This window comes from Hippopotamus amphibius, chromosome 4, assembly GCF_030028045.1.
Source record: "Hippopotamus amphibius kiboko isolate mHipAmp2 chromosome 4, mHipAmp2.hap2, whole genome shotgun sequence".
Taxonomy (NCBI): domain Eukaryota; kingdom Metazoa; phylum Chordata; class Mammalia; order Artiodactyla; family Hippopotamidae; genus Hippopotamus; species Hippopotamus amphibius.
In genome coordinates, this window is record NC_080189.1 from 185,041,312 (window position 1) to 185,056,871 (window position 15,560).

The following is a 15,560-nucleotide window of genomic DNA, read 5'->3' on the forward strand; positions in this document are numbered from 1 at the left end:
TTGCAGACAAGCCCAAACCACCCAGAGCTGCTGGGCTGGAGTCTCCGGGGTTGGCCTGATGGTTTGTAGTGTAAGAAGTCCAGGAGGTGATTCCCACCTAGTTGAGTCTGAGGAAATGCAACCCCGGGGCTGCGATACCGGAGGGGCTCCGGTGATTCGTCAGGAAGCACGTTGAGCACGGAGACCTAACTGCAGGCTGAGGCTGCGGAACATGGGGTTTTAGATAACAGCTGTTCCGCTGGCTCCCTTAGGAGTGGCCTTGAAGCTCATTAAACAGAGGTTGCAAAGAGGTGGGGAAGAGCCGTGGGTGGGGAGTCGGGGACCCTGAGCTGTAGCCCTAATCTTCCACCTAGGAAATTTGGGGTTTTCATTGCAGCAGTGGAGCCTCCGCATACCATGTACAAAGCAGGGGGAGGGGATGCACTCTGCTGGAGAAGCTCTGCAGAGGATGCTGGAGCCCCAGATCCCTGTGGGTCCAGCGGCCACTGGAGCTCCGTGGGGCATGGCCACTGAGTACACAGAGGCGTCCCTGAGTACCGGGCCCTCGCGGCCTGGGCCCTCCTGCACTGGGCTTTCATGTTCTTTCAAAACGTTTTTAGCTACTTTGAGACACCAGAGGATTCTGAATTGCTATTCCTCCAGTTTTCAAAGAGCACCCGAAAACACTTCAGATGAATGTTATATTTAAGCACAATTTAACTATTGTATGTTCATTAGACCTTGAAATAGAAAGTGCTTATGATGAAAGGATAAAGCAAAATAGCAAAATACCAAAAAAGAAAAATAAGCAAACAGCAGAAGGAAAATGAGGTGTGACGTCCTGAGTGTGTGTCTTTGGGGGCCTCCTGCCCTTCTCCCGGCAGGTCTCAGCGTGGATCGACCCTGTGCCAGAGCCGTGAAGGTCGACTGTCCATACCCGCTGTCCCAGGTCACAGCCCGAAACAGCGTGGTGTGGGCGCTGACAGAGCAGAGGGCCCTCCTGTACCGGGAGGGCGTGAGCAGCTTCTGTCCTGACGGGGAGCACTGGAAGTGTGACATTGTCAGGTATCAGCGGGGAGGAGCAGACACATTTTCAGCATCCTGTTTGTCCCACTGTCTGTTCTTTGTCAGCCTGACTCCCCTTAAGGGACCCATGTGAGCCTCTCCTGGGCAGAGCTGGTTCCCTGAAAGTTTCCGAGGTCATGGTGTTCTCTGGGGTTGTCGGAGCCAATTTCAGCAGCCTGACCTTGAAGACGCTCTGTGCCTTCCTTTGACTGGCAGACTGGACGTCAGGCCAGAGCTCAGTTTTAAAAATGTTGCTGCCCGCGTGTGTAATCTCAAGCCCCACACAGTCACAAGCCTCTTGTGATGGTCTTTCTACAGAACTGTCCAGTGTCAGATAATTTCTGTTTAGAGTCAGATGACTTAGGGCCAAATATTTTTATTATCCTCCTAGTCAGATGAAATTAATCTCTGAATTGCAGTTTATTTGGTTACTTTCTACCACTCAAAGTTTTAATTACGAAATTACTGTCATCATTTTGCTAGTGTGAGATTATCAGTAGTCTTTAGAAAAATCAGATTAGCATATTCTTGGTTTGAATTTAGCAACCCCGTAAATGTGAGCGAGCACCTGTAGTGAGCCAGACCGTGCTGGGCCGAGTGTATGAGCGTGCCCTGCCCCACCCTTGCAGAGCTCCCATCTGGGAGAACCGATGCCCGTTAGTGTAGACGGTCCTAAGCCGGAGAGGGACGCACAGCACTGTGGAGGTCAGGAAGGCACCGTGCAGAGTGGACCTGCAGCTAAGCCGTGAAGCTGGCAGGGATGTCACCGATGGATGGGAGGGGGAAAGGCACTGCCCGCAGAGAGGGCAGCGTCTGCCAGGCTGCAGCTAGCTGCCCAACACAGCCGGCACGCTGGAAAGTTTCTGTTCGCTTCATTGGTGAAGGCAGGGTGGGGAGATGGCCATGTGGGACCTGGAATTCCTCATGTACCTGCTCTCTTCTTCCCTGGGTTATTTTCTCTGAAGAGCTATTCCTACTGTCCTGGGCCTTCAGTGTGTCTTTCAGACCCCACCACACTGCAGAACAATGCATGTGGTACAGTCATTTAACTCAAAACTCAAGCTTCCTTCCTTGGAACTTGTGGGTGGGACGCGTCTCTTGTCCCACACCAAGGCCCCCCCGCCCTAAGAAAGATGCCTGATGCCGGCATCCTAGACGTGCTGGGGGCCATGAATGTGGGTGCTGACTCCACACTCTCTTCCTCGTTTCCAGTGAAAAGCAGGCTTTGGAACCTGTCTGCATAACTCTCGGGGACCAGCAGACCCTGTGGGCCCTGGACATCCGAGGAAACCTATGGTTCAGAACCGGCGTCGTTTCCAAGAAGCCCCAAGGAGACGATGCCCATTGGTGGCAAGTAGGTGTTCAGCTCCAGCGCCGCGCGCCAGCCGCCTCCCTGAGTCAGGGGTTCTGCTCTCCCTTCCTAGCCCCTCTCCTTTCCTTAAAGAGGTCGGGAGGCTTGGATTAAATTAGCAGTGTTCGCTTTTACTATTTGATAAGTTATACTTTGCTGTATTTGAGCACATTAGAAATATCAGGGCACAAGGTCCTACTGTATTCAACATCCTATGATAAACCGTAATGGAAAAGAATATTTAAAAAAAGAATGTACACATACGTACAACTGAGTCACTTTGCTGTACAGCAGTCACTGACACAACATTGTAAATCAAGTATACTTCAATTTTAAAAAAAGAAATATCAGGGATTTCATCACAGGAAGTAACTTGTAAAGCTCTCTTTGCTTAAATATGTAGGCTTCGTTTATTTATTTTTAATTTCGACGTTATTTAGAAATTTGTCATTATATGCCAAGTAAACCCAAGGACATCCGTTTGAAAACCTAGATAATAATAATGTTTAATTCTGGAGGAATATACTAAGAAAAGAGATTAGCGAACAGGTGTGAAAAACCCAACCCACAATTAAAATTCACTATCTCTGCTTGTACAAAAGCCCTTGTAAGTACATGGTATTTCAACAAAGGGAAATTTTCCCACATGTTCTCAGAAAAGTAAACACTTTGAGAAATAGTAAGGTATAATCAAGCTAGCTTTTCCCCCTTTGGCACTCTTCAGTGAACACGCAGCCCCTGCAGCCCCCCAGGGTGGCAGGTCAGGCTGCGCCAGCGCCGGCGGCTGTGTGCGTGTTCTGTCTCCGTTGGTTCACATGTCACTGTGGCCTCAGACGTGCCTCACAGAGGGCGAGGGCGGGTCTTCCGTTGGCTGCCCTCGGGTCTTTCAGATGAGGGTGTGGAAGACTGAGTTGCGTCTGCTCTTTGATGAGTATACGTGCGTCTCCAGTTTAGTGTGCAGGCACCATTTGAAAAGTTATACAAATGATAGAAAATACCCTCCCCGTGTCTGTGACCGTGTTGCGTGGTTTTACGCACGGACGCACACACCCAGGTGTGCACACGCACTGAATTCTCTCAGCGCCCTAAGGAAAAGCAGCTGTTTCACCGTCATGTTCAGAACATTATCCTCAGAGAAATTCGACAGAATCACCTCTGAGGTATTTGGAAGCAGAGTTCCTTTAAATGCTATAAGATTGATTTCTCTTTAGTGCTAGAGCCAGCATTCTGTTTGGCTGTTAGACCTTCCTTTTCTTTTTTCTAACTTGCATCCTGCTTATCTGCCAGTCCCGGGTGCTGGGACTGGCCCGTCACAGACTTTCTGTGTGACCTGTTGCACACCCCGAGGAAGGACGGGGCTCCTGGGCTGTCGCATGGCGGCCTGGCAGTCGTCCCCAGGCTCCTGCCCGGCGTCCTCAGGGCTCTGATGGGGTCTGCCCGGCCAGGCTGGCATGCGCTCTGCTCCGTGAGAGAAGCAGGGCCGCAGTTCTGACATGCTGACGCCATTTGTTGAGACCTCCCTGCAGGCAGCCGCCCACAGCACGAGTCCTGTCGCAGATCAGGTGAGAAGGAGCCGCGTTCGCACGTGGAATGAAGTACTGGTTTTTACAAGTTTCGTTTTTGTTTGTTTCATTTATTATACGTTACGTTCCCTGTCGTAAGTGATGTCGCTTTCACTCAGCACCTCACCGTGAGGGACCTGAGAGTGCAGCCTATACGAGGCTGTCCTCGGAGCAGGGCTGTGACGTTTTCTGTAACCAAACCCAAAGGGGCAGAAGCACGCGGAAAGTCACACAGAGTCAGAGGACTTTCTAACAACCAGAGCCGTCCAGCAAGGGAGAGGCTTTCCTTAGAGGGCAGCACGCTGGAGGAAGATCTCTTTGAGGAACGTGAGAAGCGTGTCTCGAATCTGCACACGTGCAGGACAGCTCGGGTCTGTGCTGTTGTTCTGGCATAATTATTAACAGTCCCAGTTAAGCCATGAATTCACCCTACGGATGCCACCTTTTAAACCCATATTAGGGTTTTAAATATTGTACATTGTTGTCCATCAGAAATTCCTACCTTATTATTATTATTTTTTTGGCTGCACTGGGTCTTTGTTGCTGTGCCCACTTTCTCTAGTTGTGGTGAGTGGGGGCTGCTCTTTGTTGTGGCTTGCGAGCTTCTCAGTGTGGTGGCTTCTCTTGTTGCGGAGCATGGGATCTAGGCACTCAGGTGTCAGTAGTTGCAGCACATCGGCTCAGTAGTTGTGGCTCACGGGCTCAGTAGTTGTGGCACACAGGCTTCGTTGCTCTGCAGCATGTGGGATCTTCCCGGACCAGGGATCAAACCCATGTCCCCCATGTTGGCAGGTGGATTCTTAACCACTGCGCCACCAGGGAAGTCCCAGAAATTCCTAAATTTAAAAAAAAAAAATCCTTTCTCACTGATTAGAATAAAAGACTTATAGGGTGCGAGGGGGTGATATTTAATCATAAAAATAATACATGCTCGTCGTAACAGATCCATGTGATAGAAAGGTGTTTAAAGTAAAAGGTGAACGTTTTCTTCCATCCCTCTAAATCCACCCCTCAGAGGTAATCACAGTCGGCAGTGGGGGGTGTCCTGCCACACTTCCCTCCAGGCCTCACACAAACGTGCACCTGCGTATTTGGGTGTTCGATGGGGTGGGGCGGGGGAAGGGCTGGGACCTTACCTCTCAGGCAGTGAGCATACAGAAGGCGCTTGTAACTGCACTGAGAGCAGGATGTCTGCCTGTCTCCGCCTCCAGGTGAGCATCACAGACTACGTGGTGTTCGACCAGTGCAGCTTGTTCCAGACCATAATCCACGCCACACACTCGGTGGCCACCGCGGCGCAAGTGCCCGTCGAAAAGGTGGCGGATAAACTGCGCATGGCGTTCTGGTCCCAGCAGCTCCAGTGCCAGCCGAGCCTTCTGGGGGTCAACAGCAGTGGCGTCTGGATCTCCTCGGGCAAGAATGAATTCCACGTCTCCAGAGGAAGTCTCATCGGTGGGTGACTTACTTCCGTTTCCACGGCGGCTTGATAGGCAGCTCCACTTTAAAGCCAGTGTGTAAAGAAAAGCTCTACGTCTCCGCTTGCAAAGATAACCTAGTGCCGGTGGTGGGAAGCCTTTGTGGCGGAGGCATTCTCTGTGCTTTGTGTCAGCTTCCTCTGTTTAGTCTGTCATTCCTACGACTTGGATACCTGTGTCTGGATGGCGTGTGACCAGTTTCCACTGGGAACCTCTTGGAATATAGGAAGAGCACACAGAGCTCATTTTTATGTTAATAATTTCCATTTAAATGGAAAAATCCTCCCATTCCTAAAGAGCCTGGTAGGAAGGAATAGTCCATTTCCTGGAGGGAAAATTATTGCCCTGTTGAAAAGGCAAGGCTCTGGCCAAGTCTGTAAACGTGGGTGTAAATCCACATTTACCGACTGGGTTTCGTGTCTGAAGGGAGCCCTGCTTTGTGCATTTCCTCCAGCTCTTCTCCTCCATGTGGCCTCCCCAGCCCTGGGCGAGACTGTGGCTCTGCCTGTCAGGTCGGCCCGAGCAGCGCTGGCTTGGATCTCCTACTTTAAGGACACTCCAGAACCAGCTGTAAGGGGTTTTGAAGAGCAGGTGCAGAGTAGAACTAACGTTCTCAAGTGTGTATGTTTTTCTTCTTTCTTTGACACACTCTTCCATTGTTCCTTCCAGGCACTTACTGGAATAGTGTGGTTCCGCGGGGGACAGCTTCCGCCACCAAGTGGGCCTTTGTGTTGGCGTCCACTGCTCCCACAAAGGAAGGTTGGTCGGGGGGTGCACGGCACGGGTTGGCCGTTGAGCAGTTAAAGCCAGGGTCTGATGCAGCCTAGCTGGCATGGGGGCACGGCCGTGGGGCCCTCAGAGACTGGATGTGGGGGTGTCATAGGCGAGCAGCCCTCATTGGCTGAGCCGAGGGCCCCCAAAGCTGGACAGGCCTGCCCAGGAGAGAAGGACCTGGTGTGGTGAGCTGAGTGGGTCTGGAGGCGAGGTGTCCTGAAGGAGGGGAACATACGGTGTGGATGCTGAAGCTGGCAGCTGGTGACTTCCAGTGACGTGTCTTGGGGCCATAGCACAGGGCCAGTGAGCACCTTGCTTCTCTGGGTGCCTGGCCATTTCCTGTGAATTCTGTCACCGCCTCACAAGCTGGTTGACAGCCTCTGGCTGGCCCAAGTCCCACCACCGTGCCCCTGGTAGGGCAGACCGTCCCCGCCGGGCAGACCTCCTGACTCCGGTCAGAACTCACGGCCCCTCCCACAGCTCGGGGCTTGGAGGCAGGAGAGGCAGTGCAGCTGCCCCAGGGGCCGGGGCCCCTCCCGGGATGACAACGAAGGTCACGCGAGAAGACGCTGTGGTCCCACCACGTGGAGAACTCGGTCAGGACCACGAGATGCTTCCTCCCCCGATCGTTCTGACCGTAGCTCTGACATGAGCAAGCGCTGAGAACCACGGGTGGTTTCCCGCGTTGGGCGCAGACCCACGCGGCAGCCACAGCTGACCAAGCGGCAGCTTACAGCCTTCTCTGTCCTGGGACTGGGACTGGGACACGTGTTGTTGCAGGAACGTCATTGCACTTCTTGGGTGGGGGTGGGGGTGGGGGTGCAGTGCTGGGCTGTCGCTCAAATGTATGGCATACCCATTACCTTTTGTTTTCAAAATCCAGAATAATTTTGAATTCTAAACCATGTCTGCCCACAAGTTTTAGATAGTATATTGTGACTGAGGTTTTAGCTTCCCCGAGGATGGTTTGCATTTTAAAGGGAATTAAACATAAAGGACTCTAAAAGTGGTGGAGATAATGAAAGCGTGTAGTGTTGAGGTGAGGATGGGAAGAAAGGCTTTGCAGCTTTCCTGGCCTGCTCCAGCAGCCCGCCCCTTACCCCATCACCAGCACAGGGGAGGGTCCTCGGTGCGGTCCTTCCGGGGCATTGCCGTCCCTGCTCCCTCCAGGACACTGGTTAACACGCCAGGGTGAAGGCCTCCCGGTCCATTATGACATGTCCACAGTCAGGGCTGCTAAGCCAGCCACGTGGGCTTCCTAAGATCTCATCAGCCCGGCTTGCTTTCATTTCTTTCAAGTGTGTCAGGCTTGTTTCCTCTTCGCTGGCTGGTCCTGGTGCTCCCCTCTGAGCCCTGGCTGCTCCTGCCCCGCGGTGGGGAGCAAGGGTGGGAGCCGGGCAGCTGGCCTCTGAAGGCAAAGGCTGCCCCAGGAGCCTCGCCAGTGATGCCGTGGCCTCTCCGCAGGAAGCTCCCTGTGGCTGTGCCAGAGCAGCAAGGACCTGTGCCGTGTCAGCGCCCAGCACGCCCAGTCGCGCCCGTCCACCGTGCAGCTGCCCCCCGATGCCGAGATGAGGGCCTACGCCGCCTGCCAAGACGCCCTGTGGGCCCTGGACAGCCTCGGCCAGGTGTTCATCCGGACGCTGTCCGCGAGCTGCCCCACGGGCATGCACTGGGCGAGGCTGGACCTCTCCCAGCTAGGTACGCACCTCCCCACCCGCCAGGCCCTGCCTTCCAGCCGCATGGGAGGGGATGCCAGGCCCGCCTCCCGGGGCCCTGTGTTCAATTTGCATGAATCCTTGTAGGCCGCTTAGTCAGTCTCTGGACTTCGGGAGGTTAGTTAGCCGCTCTTACAGGTTAGTAGGCCTCTTAAGAATTTTGTAAGGAGCTTTTCTTTCCCACCCTTTACGGGTCACAGGGTTTTCAGAACCCAGGAGGAGCAGGAACTCAGAGAAAGCCGCCTATGACCTGCTCGAGGTGACGCTGTGGAGGCAGCTGCCGCTGCGGGTCTGTCCAGCTCTGGCGGTTGCTTTGTGCCCTGCCCGTCTGGGGGCCTGGGGTAGTGCCCGCTCCTCCTCGGCTGGAGGGGTGCACGTGGCTGCCACTGCCGTCCTTCTCTGAGTCTGCCCTCCAGGCTGCAGGACAGCCAAGCAGCGTGATGCCTTTTATGAACAATTCACCCGTGTTCCAGGAAATAAGATAGAGTGAGCCCACACCATGAGGCTGTCCTCTGGGTGGATCTCTAGGTGTGGCTCTCAGAAGGCGCAGCTGCACCGGGCAGCTCCGGAGTCCACGTCCCTGCTGTACAGTGTACCATTTTGGTGAACTGACAACCAGTATTATGTTTGCTAGACGGTAGAATTGACTTTTACAGGCATTTAACGTTTGAGAATTCAACCACATGTACTCACTTTAAAAAAAAAGGACAGAGAAAGCTAGAAGGAAGGGAGGATGGCTTGTGCGCCTCCCGCCTAGCAGCCCCTGGCTGTCTCCAGCTGACAGGCCTCTCACCGTCCCGTAATGTGCAGCGATATCGTCATTCTTTTGTCCCCTGAGGCCCCCGAATACAATCCAGTTTAGCTAAAGAAGCAGGTTGGTTCTCCACTAAAGAAGCAGGCTTTGTTCCAAAGCTAAGCGTTTTCCAGGGTCATTTTAATTATTTATGCCTTTGGCCTCACACCCTGTGTTTTGAACGTAATCCCAGCACCAGGGCGGTCACGGTCCAGCTCCTGAGAGCGCTTGCCAGCCGCCATTGTTGATGGTGACGGACCAGAGAGGCTGCGGCTGCCAAGGCCCTGCGAGCCGGTGCGGGGCCGCCCTCCCGCCTGCCCCGGGAAGCCTTTCCTCGGTTCAGAGATCCTGCAGGCCTGAGCCTTCCTCCGTCAGCCCCCAACCAGAGCAGGTTGGGAGTTTCTGGAGGTAGAAAGGCCAGGGCAAGGTTTGTGTCCTCCTCGACAGGGAATCCTGAGAGGGGTGGGCGGTCGTGCGCTTGCTCGGGGTGGGTCAGAAGCGGAGCGCGCCCCAGCACCACCGCTCAAAGAGGCTGCTGCCCCGCGGCAGATGCAGAGTGCACGGCCCCAGCGCGACCTGGCCTCCGAGGTGCCCGTCTGGGTTTCCCTGGGGTTGGTGGCCATTCTTTCAAGGCGAGAAACTGAGCTTTGGTGGGGTTGAGTCTCAGTTTCAGATGGGAGGGGGCCGGATAAGGCCATCCTGATTCAGGACATGCTTTGGCCTCCCCTGCCTGCTGAGGGCAGGGGTGTGGGCGCAGAGCGCAGCAGGCTTTCACGGAGCCACCCTGCCTCTTCCTGCAGAGCCATCTGGAATCCAGCCAGGCCTGGAATGGGTCACATGGACCACGGGTTCAGGTGGTTGGCTGAGGAGTGGGGACTCACGGCAGAGGCAGGACAGCAGCAGGAGCAAGCGAGAGCCGGGCCCTGGGCGAGCCGCTGGGCTGCCTTGAGACCTCCGTCCCCACCTTTCTCATGGTGACAGCACCCCCCGCCCCAGAGAGAGGGTGCAAGCAACCATCCCGTGTGAACGCAAGCTGTCTCGGGCAGGTGTGAGGGCCTGAAAGCGGCCTGACTCCTCAGGTCTAACACTGTGCTCGATGGGGGTGAGTCCAGGAAGCTCTGCCTTACTTTACTTTATTTATCGGAATTACTGGCTCGTGCTGCGTTGATGGAGAAAGGCTCCTTTCACCATGTCCTGCGAGAAGGCAGCAGCAGGTCCAGAGCTGGTGGGCAGGGGAGGCGTGCAGGGAGCAGGAGGGGTGCCGGCCTCCGCGTGCCGGGGTGGGGACGGTGAAAGGCAGGGCAGGGCCACCGGCCGCTCTCTTGTTCCGCTCTCTCCAGGGGTGGTGTGTGTAGCCTGTGGGACAGATAGGTGAATCAGCTCTTGTAAATAATGCTGCAGTGAACAGCATGAGGGGCTGCGTGTCTCTTTCCAAATTAGTGTTTTTGTTTTTTTCAGATGACAACCCAGGAGTGGGATTGCTGGATCATATGGTAGCTCTATTTTTAGTTTTTTGAGGAACCTCCATACTGTTTTCCACAGGGGCTGCACCAGCTTACATTCCCACCAGCCGTGCACGAAGGTTCCCGTTTCTCCTCATTCTTGTCAGCAGTTGTTATTTGTAGGCTTTTTGATGATGGCCATTCTGACAGGTGTATAGAGTTTGGGTATTAACCCCTTACCAGACAGATCATTTGCAAACATCTTCCATTCAGTAGGTTGCCTTTTCATTTTGTTGATGGTCCAAAATGCACTCTTTTTCCTGACTTCACTCCTCTGTTCCACTAAATTCTGCTGGAAAGGGCAGAATTCTCTCTGGCTGATTTTGCTTCTCTGCCAGCCAGTGTGGTCTGCAGTGTCTCTTCCATCCACCCCAGAAGGTCTCCTGGACTGTCTTATCCTCTGCTTCCCTCCCGCCACTGCCAGGGTTAGAGCTCCCCCTCCCCACACCTGCACTGCAGGACTGCCTCCTGGCTCCAGGTGTGCCCGCCTCCCGCCATGATTGCCTGAGCTCTTCTCCTAAAACCGGCTCCAGGGTTGTACCCTTGACGTGCAGTGGCTCCACATGCCCTGGAGTCGAGTTCCAGTCTTCGGGGAGCACCCAGCGCCCTGGCAGCAGGGCTCCAGCCGCGGGCCATTGCTCTTCCCCGAGTGCCAGGCCCTTCTAGCCCCCTGGGGTTGCCTCTCCTCCCGTGGTCTAGAATGTCCTTCCTGCGCGTGCCTTTCTTCAGTCAGCATCCCCATCCTGGGGCTCTTCCCTGAGCATCCTGCTCCTCTGTCCATCGGTCATTTCAGTCTGCCTGCGAGGAATTTCCACATGGAGGTGGAGGGGCTCTGCCGGCAGGGCTGTGTGTGGCCACATCCACATGCAGCAGGAAATGGGACTGTCCAGGCAAGTTGTCGTTATTTGTAACTCCACTTCTGAGAGATTCTGGGATGTGAGGTTTGATTCCTTGTTGCTGATAATTGCAAAACTAACAGCAGGTGCAAGATGCCTTCACCTGCAGTTCATTAGCCTAGCTCCAGATTGCCGTCCACCTGGCCAGGGCATGAGGCAGGAGATGCTGGGCTTATCAGAGCTGTTCAGAGATGTGCTTCACCTGGTTCGCTTTCAGTCCTGGCCTCTTCTTTACAAGCGTCCTGACACTAAAAACAAAAAACAAAAGCCCATCTTCCCAGTGCAGACAACGTGCTGGGGACTACCCCATGCTGGCATTGACCTTGGGCAGCGCCAGGTCATTGTAAAGTCTGAAAGGTCACCAGTCTTTAAATTGCAAGCAGAAATTTCAATTTCAAGGATGACTTTAGCAAAGTATCAAGTCATGAACGTGATTTCTGCCTTTAATTTCTTTTTTAAGGTGTAGCGTCTTTCTTTTCTGCTCCTATACAAATTACCAAGTCAGTTGCTGCTTTGGGATTAGATTAGGAGAATTCTTTCTCTTTTTTTTTTTTATTCAAGTATAGTTGATTTACAATGTTGTGTTAATTACAGCTGTACTGCAAAGTGATTCAGTTATACATATATATACATTCTTTTTTTAAATATTCTTTACCATTATGGTTTATCGTAGGATATCGAATATAGTTCTCTGTGCTATACAGTAGGACCTTGTTGTTTCTCTAGTCTATATATAATAATTTACATCTGCTAACCCCAAACTCCCAATCCCTCCCCTCCCTCGACCCTCTCTCCCTGGGCAACCACGAGTCTGTTCTCTATCTCTGTGATTCTGTTTTCTGTTTCACAGATAGGTTCATTTGTGTCATATTTTAGATCCCACATGTAAGTGACATCATGCGGTGTTTGTCTTTCTCTTTCCGACTTACTTCACTCAGTATGATCATCTGTAGTTGCCTCTATGTTGCTGCAGGTGACATTATTTCATTCTTTTTATGGCTGAGTAGTATTCCATTGTATATATGCACCACATCTTCTTTATCCATTCATCTTTTGATGGACATTTAGGTTGTTTCCATGTCCTGGCTATTGTGAATGGTGCTGCTTTGAACATAGAGGTGCATGTATCTTTTTGTTGTTGTTACTTTTTGTTTGCTTGTTTTTTTATTCTGCATGTATCTTTTCAATTACGGTTTTCTCCAGATATATGCCCAGGAGTGGGATTGCTGGATCATATGGTAATTCTATTTTAGTTTTCTGAGGAACCTCCATACTGTTTTACATAGAGGCTGCACCAACCTACATTCCCACCAGCAGTGTAGGAGCATTCCCTTTTCTCCACGCCCTCTCCAGCATTTGTTATTTGTAGACATTTTACTGATGTCCATTCTGACTGGTGTGAGGTGGTACCTCATAATTTTGATTTGCATTTCTTAGATTAAGAGAATTCTTCAATTAAATGTCTAGTTACTGAACCCAGTCATAGAGACTGAATATGGAATCTTATGATTTATGACAGTCCTAGTTTTTGGAAGAAAATTTGCATCATTTAACAGATATTTAAGATGATCATAACATTTCCTTTCCCAGTACACAGAAATATGCATATGTCAGGCACTGGAGTGTTTAGCAAACTAATGCAATTTGTAATTGAATTCATCTGGACACAGTATTTAATGAACTATTCAGTGTCAGTTCTTGCCTTTAGGTAACAAATAGGATTATTTTATACAGTAATTTATGCAGAAAAGTGTTTTATAAATAGTAAAACAAATAAATGCCACTTTTTGTTCCAAAATATATGTTTAAAAAGTGGTCCTAAAGGGAAAATGTCTGATCTGTTGAATAAAGTAATTTAAACTTTTTTAATGGAAGGGAAAAACAAAATGGGGAGACAGGAAAATTGCATCATCTGTGTTAGTCGAACTAGTATTGTTGTAGTAACAAGTCCCAAATACCAGAGATTTAACACACTGAATGCTGCTGTCTGCCCCCACGAAGTTGGCTCTTGACGTGTCAGTCTTTTTGATGGCTGTGGTGGTGGTGGGTCCCAGGCGGTGACTTACTGAACCCCCTGCAGTACTCTGTGGCTCCACCGTTGTGGTCCCTGCAGGAGGGGACAGCTGAAAGGCAAGGCCCTCTTGCCAGCTCTTTTATGCTTCAGTTCACAGTGACAGATCACTTCTGCTCACAGCCCATTGTCCAGAACCAGTGATGGGGCCCCGCTTAACTCCAAGTGACAGCCGCAAGCCAGGGAGTGCTGGGGAGGCTGGTGTTCTCTGCCACCTGCCCTAAGCTCAGACACCTGCATCCAGGCAGCCTGGAAGACCCTCTGTGAGGTAGGAGACTACGGAAAAGCCCCCGATTACACGTTTTCTTCTTTGGCCTGTCTCTTGAATTCAGAATAAGCTGATTTATATGCTGAAGTAGACATTGTAGCAGCCTTTTATATTTGTTCTAAAAGAACGTTGGCCTTGGAATATGAACTGGTTGTTTCACTGATGGTGTTGTTATTTGCTGCTAATTCTGAGGTGGTGACCCAGTGTGCTTTTGTCACCATGTAACTCTCTTCATATGAGCAGCTACCACCTGTAGTTCCTTTTAGGGCAGGTTGAAGACTCCAACATAAAATTATTTTTTAATTAGCATTTTAAAATTAGAATTTGTTTCTCAGCTATTTCTGGAGTTTACTGTGGAAAGTACTTTATTTGGATTGTTACAAATCTTTTAATATATACTGTTAGAGCTCTAGGATGTCTATTTTAACTTACTGGTAAGACATTCTATAAAAGATTTTTTAAATACAGTTAATTTCAGTTTAAGAGAAATCATCATCTTTAGGAAATGTACGAAGAATACTAAGAATTTTTTCAGTAGTAGTGGGTTAATACTTTTAAGCTAAACACATGTGACAGGATTGTCCCACAGCAGGATCCGTGCCTGTACATTTTGGTGCAGACACATGTCATCTGATACCGGTGACAACTGTGTGCCGGTGGCCGAGAGCAGCACTGCCAGTGAATGTAGCTGCACCACCTTTTCTCCTGCTTTAAAGTCAAAATCACTCCTCTTAGTCATCAGAAGACAAACCATTCAACTAGAAAAATGGGCAAAAGACTTGGCAAATTCTTCACAAAGAAGATATGCAAGTGCCCTCATGAGCACATTCGAAGATTCTCAACATCACTGGTTATCAGGGAAATGCAAGTTAAAACCATGACCAGGTGCCGCTTTACGCCTACTAGAATGGCTGACCTGAAAAGATGCCCAGAGCGGGTGCTGGTGAGGGTGTGGGCCACGCGCACACACTGCAGAGTTCTACTCCTGGGTGTCATTCAAGAAGAACAACACATGTTCACAAAAAAAGTCTTCTACAGAAATGGTGATAGCAGCTTTACTCCCAATAGCGAAAAGTGGAAATGGCCCAAATACCCCCCGTAGGGCACCCTAACTGTGGCGTTTCCGTGCAGTGGAGTCATACTCAGCAGTGAAAAGGAATGGATGAATCTCACGTACAGAACGTCACATGCCTGTGATTCTGCTTTCGTGCACGTCTAGACCCGCCTGAACGGTTCCGCGGCGATAGAAATCAGAAGAGTGGCTGCCTCGGGGCAGAGGGGGTGGGGTAGCAGGGGCTTGAGGGGACTTTCCAGGGTGATGAAACGTTCCGTGACAGGGTACAGCACGGTTACCCAGGCATATTCACGTGTCAGCAGGGATGGAGTTGAGCGTGTAAGGTCTGCGCGTTCACCGCATGTGAGTTCCAGAGGCACAGGTGGCTGTTGGGGAGGAGTCAGGCTGGCCTGGGTTCGAACCTGAGCTCACCCTTTGCCTCCAGGCTTCGCCACATGCTCGTCTGGAATCTTGGACAGATCTCTTCGTGACTGCGTCCCGATGGCCTCGTGTGTGACCTGGGATGATAGCAACCCGGCATCATGGTTGCGAGGTTCAGTGACTGTTGGTGGTTGCTCTTTTTGCCAGATAAACTTTAGTCAAGTGCGGTTTCTCTCTAAAGGCTCCTCCCGTTTCCTTTCCTCTTAAAATTGGTTTAATAAACAAGGAGAAATGGTAAAAAAGAAAAATGAAAATCCTGGGAGGCTTAATTAGTCTTAATTCTAATCAGGATCGAGATTACCTAAAAGACGAGTTCCCTCTCTCCAGATCCAGAATTTGCTGGTCGTAGTCACGTATCTGATGAAGATAACGACGGGGCCCACGTTGAGATAGTGCCCCTTGTGCTTGGTGGCGCCGGGCGCTGTGCTGGCGGCATCTCGAGTACTCTGCCCGTGGTGTGCAAGTGCTGCTGTGTGGCGCCGGGCAGGTGGCAGGGCACCCAGGGACCTCGGTGACCCTCGTGTGCTATAATGTTCTCAAGCAACAGAGTTCTACTGCAAATGCAGCATCATCTCTTTCTTTGAAGTATAAAATCAAAGTTCATAGGTTCAGTG

General features: G+C 51.3%; 1 protein-coding gene across 6 annotated transcripts in view; it reads left to right on the plus strand.

The window, feature by feature from the left end:
• TECPR2 (tectonin beta-propeller repeat containing 2) overlaps positions 1–15,560 on the plus strand; it is a 93,632-nt gene that overhangs the window by 51,929 nt on the left and 26,143 nt on the right. For 2 of the 6 annotated variants that reach the window (XM_057730654.1, XM_057730656.1), the window contains 5 exons: positions 864–1,044; positions 2,257–2,398; positions 5,169–5,409; positions 6,102–6,191; positions 7,671–7,904. In XM_057730654.1, coding sequence (XP_057586637.1) covers positions 864–1,044; positions 2,257–2,398; positions 5,169–5,409; positions 6,102–6,191; positions 7,671–7,904 — 888 coding nt within the window. Of the gene's footprint in view, positions 1–863; positions 1,045–2,256; positions 2,399–5,168; positions 5,410–6,101; positions 6,192–7,670; positions 7,905–8,907; positions 9,142–9,514; positions 9,572–15,560 lie in introns of those variants that run through there. The other 4 variants (XR_009053095.1, XR_009053094.1, XM_057730655.1 and 1 more) reach the window with 4 other exon arrangements.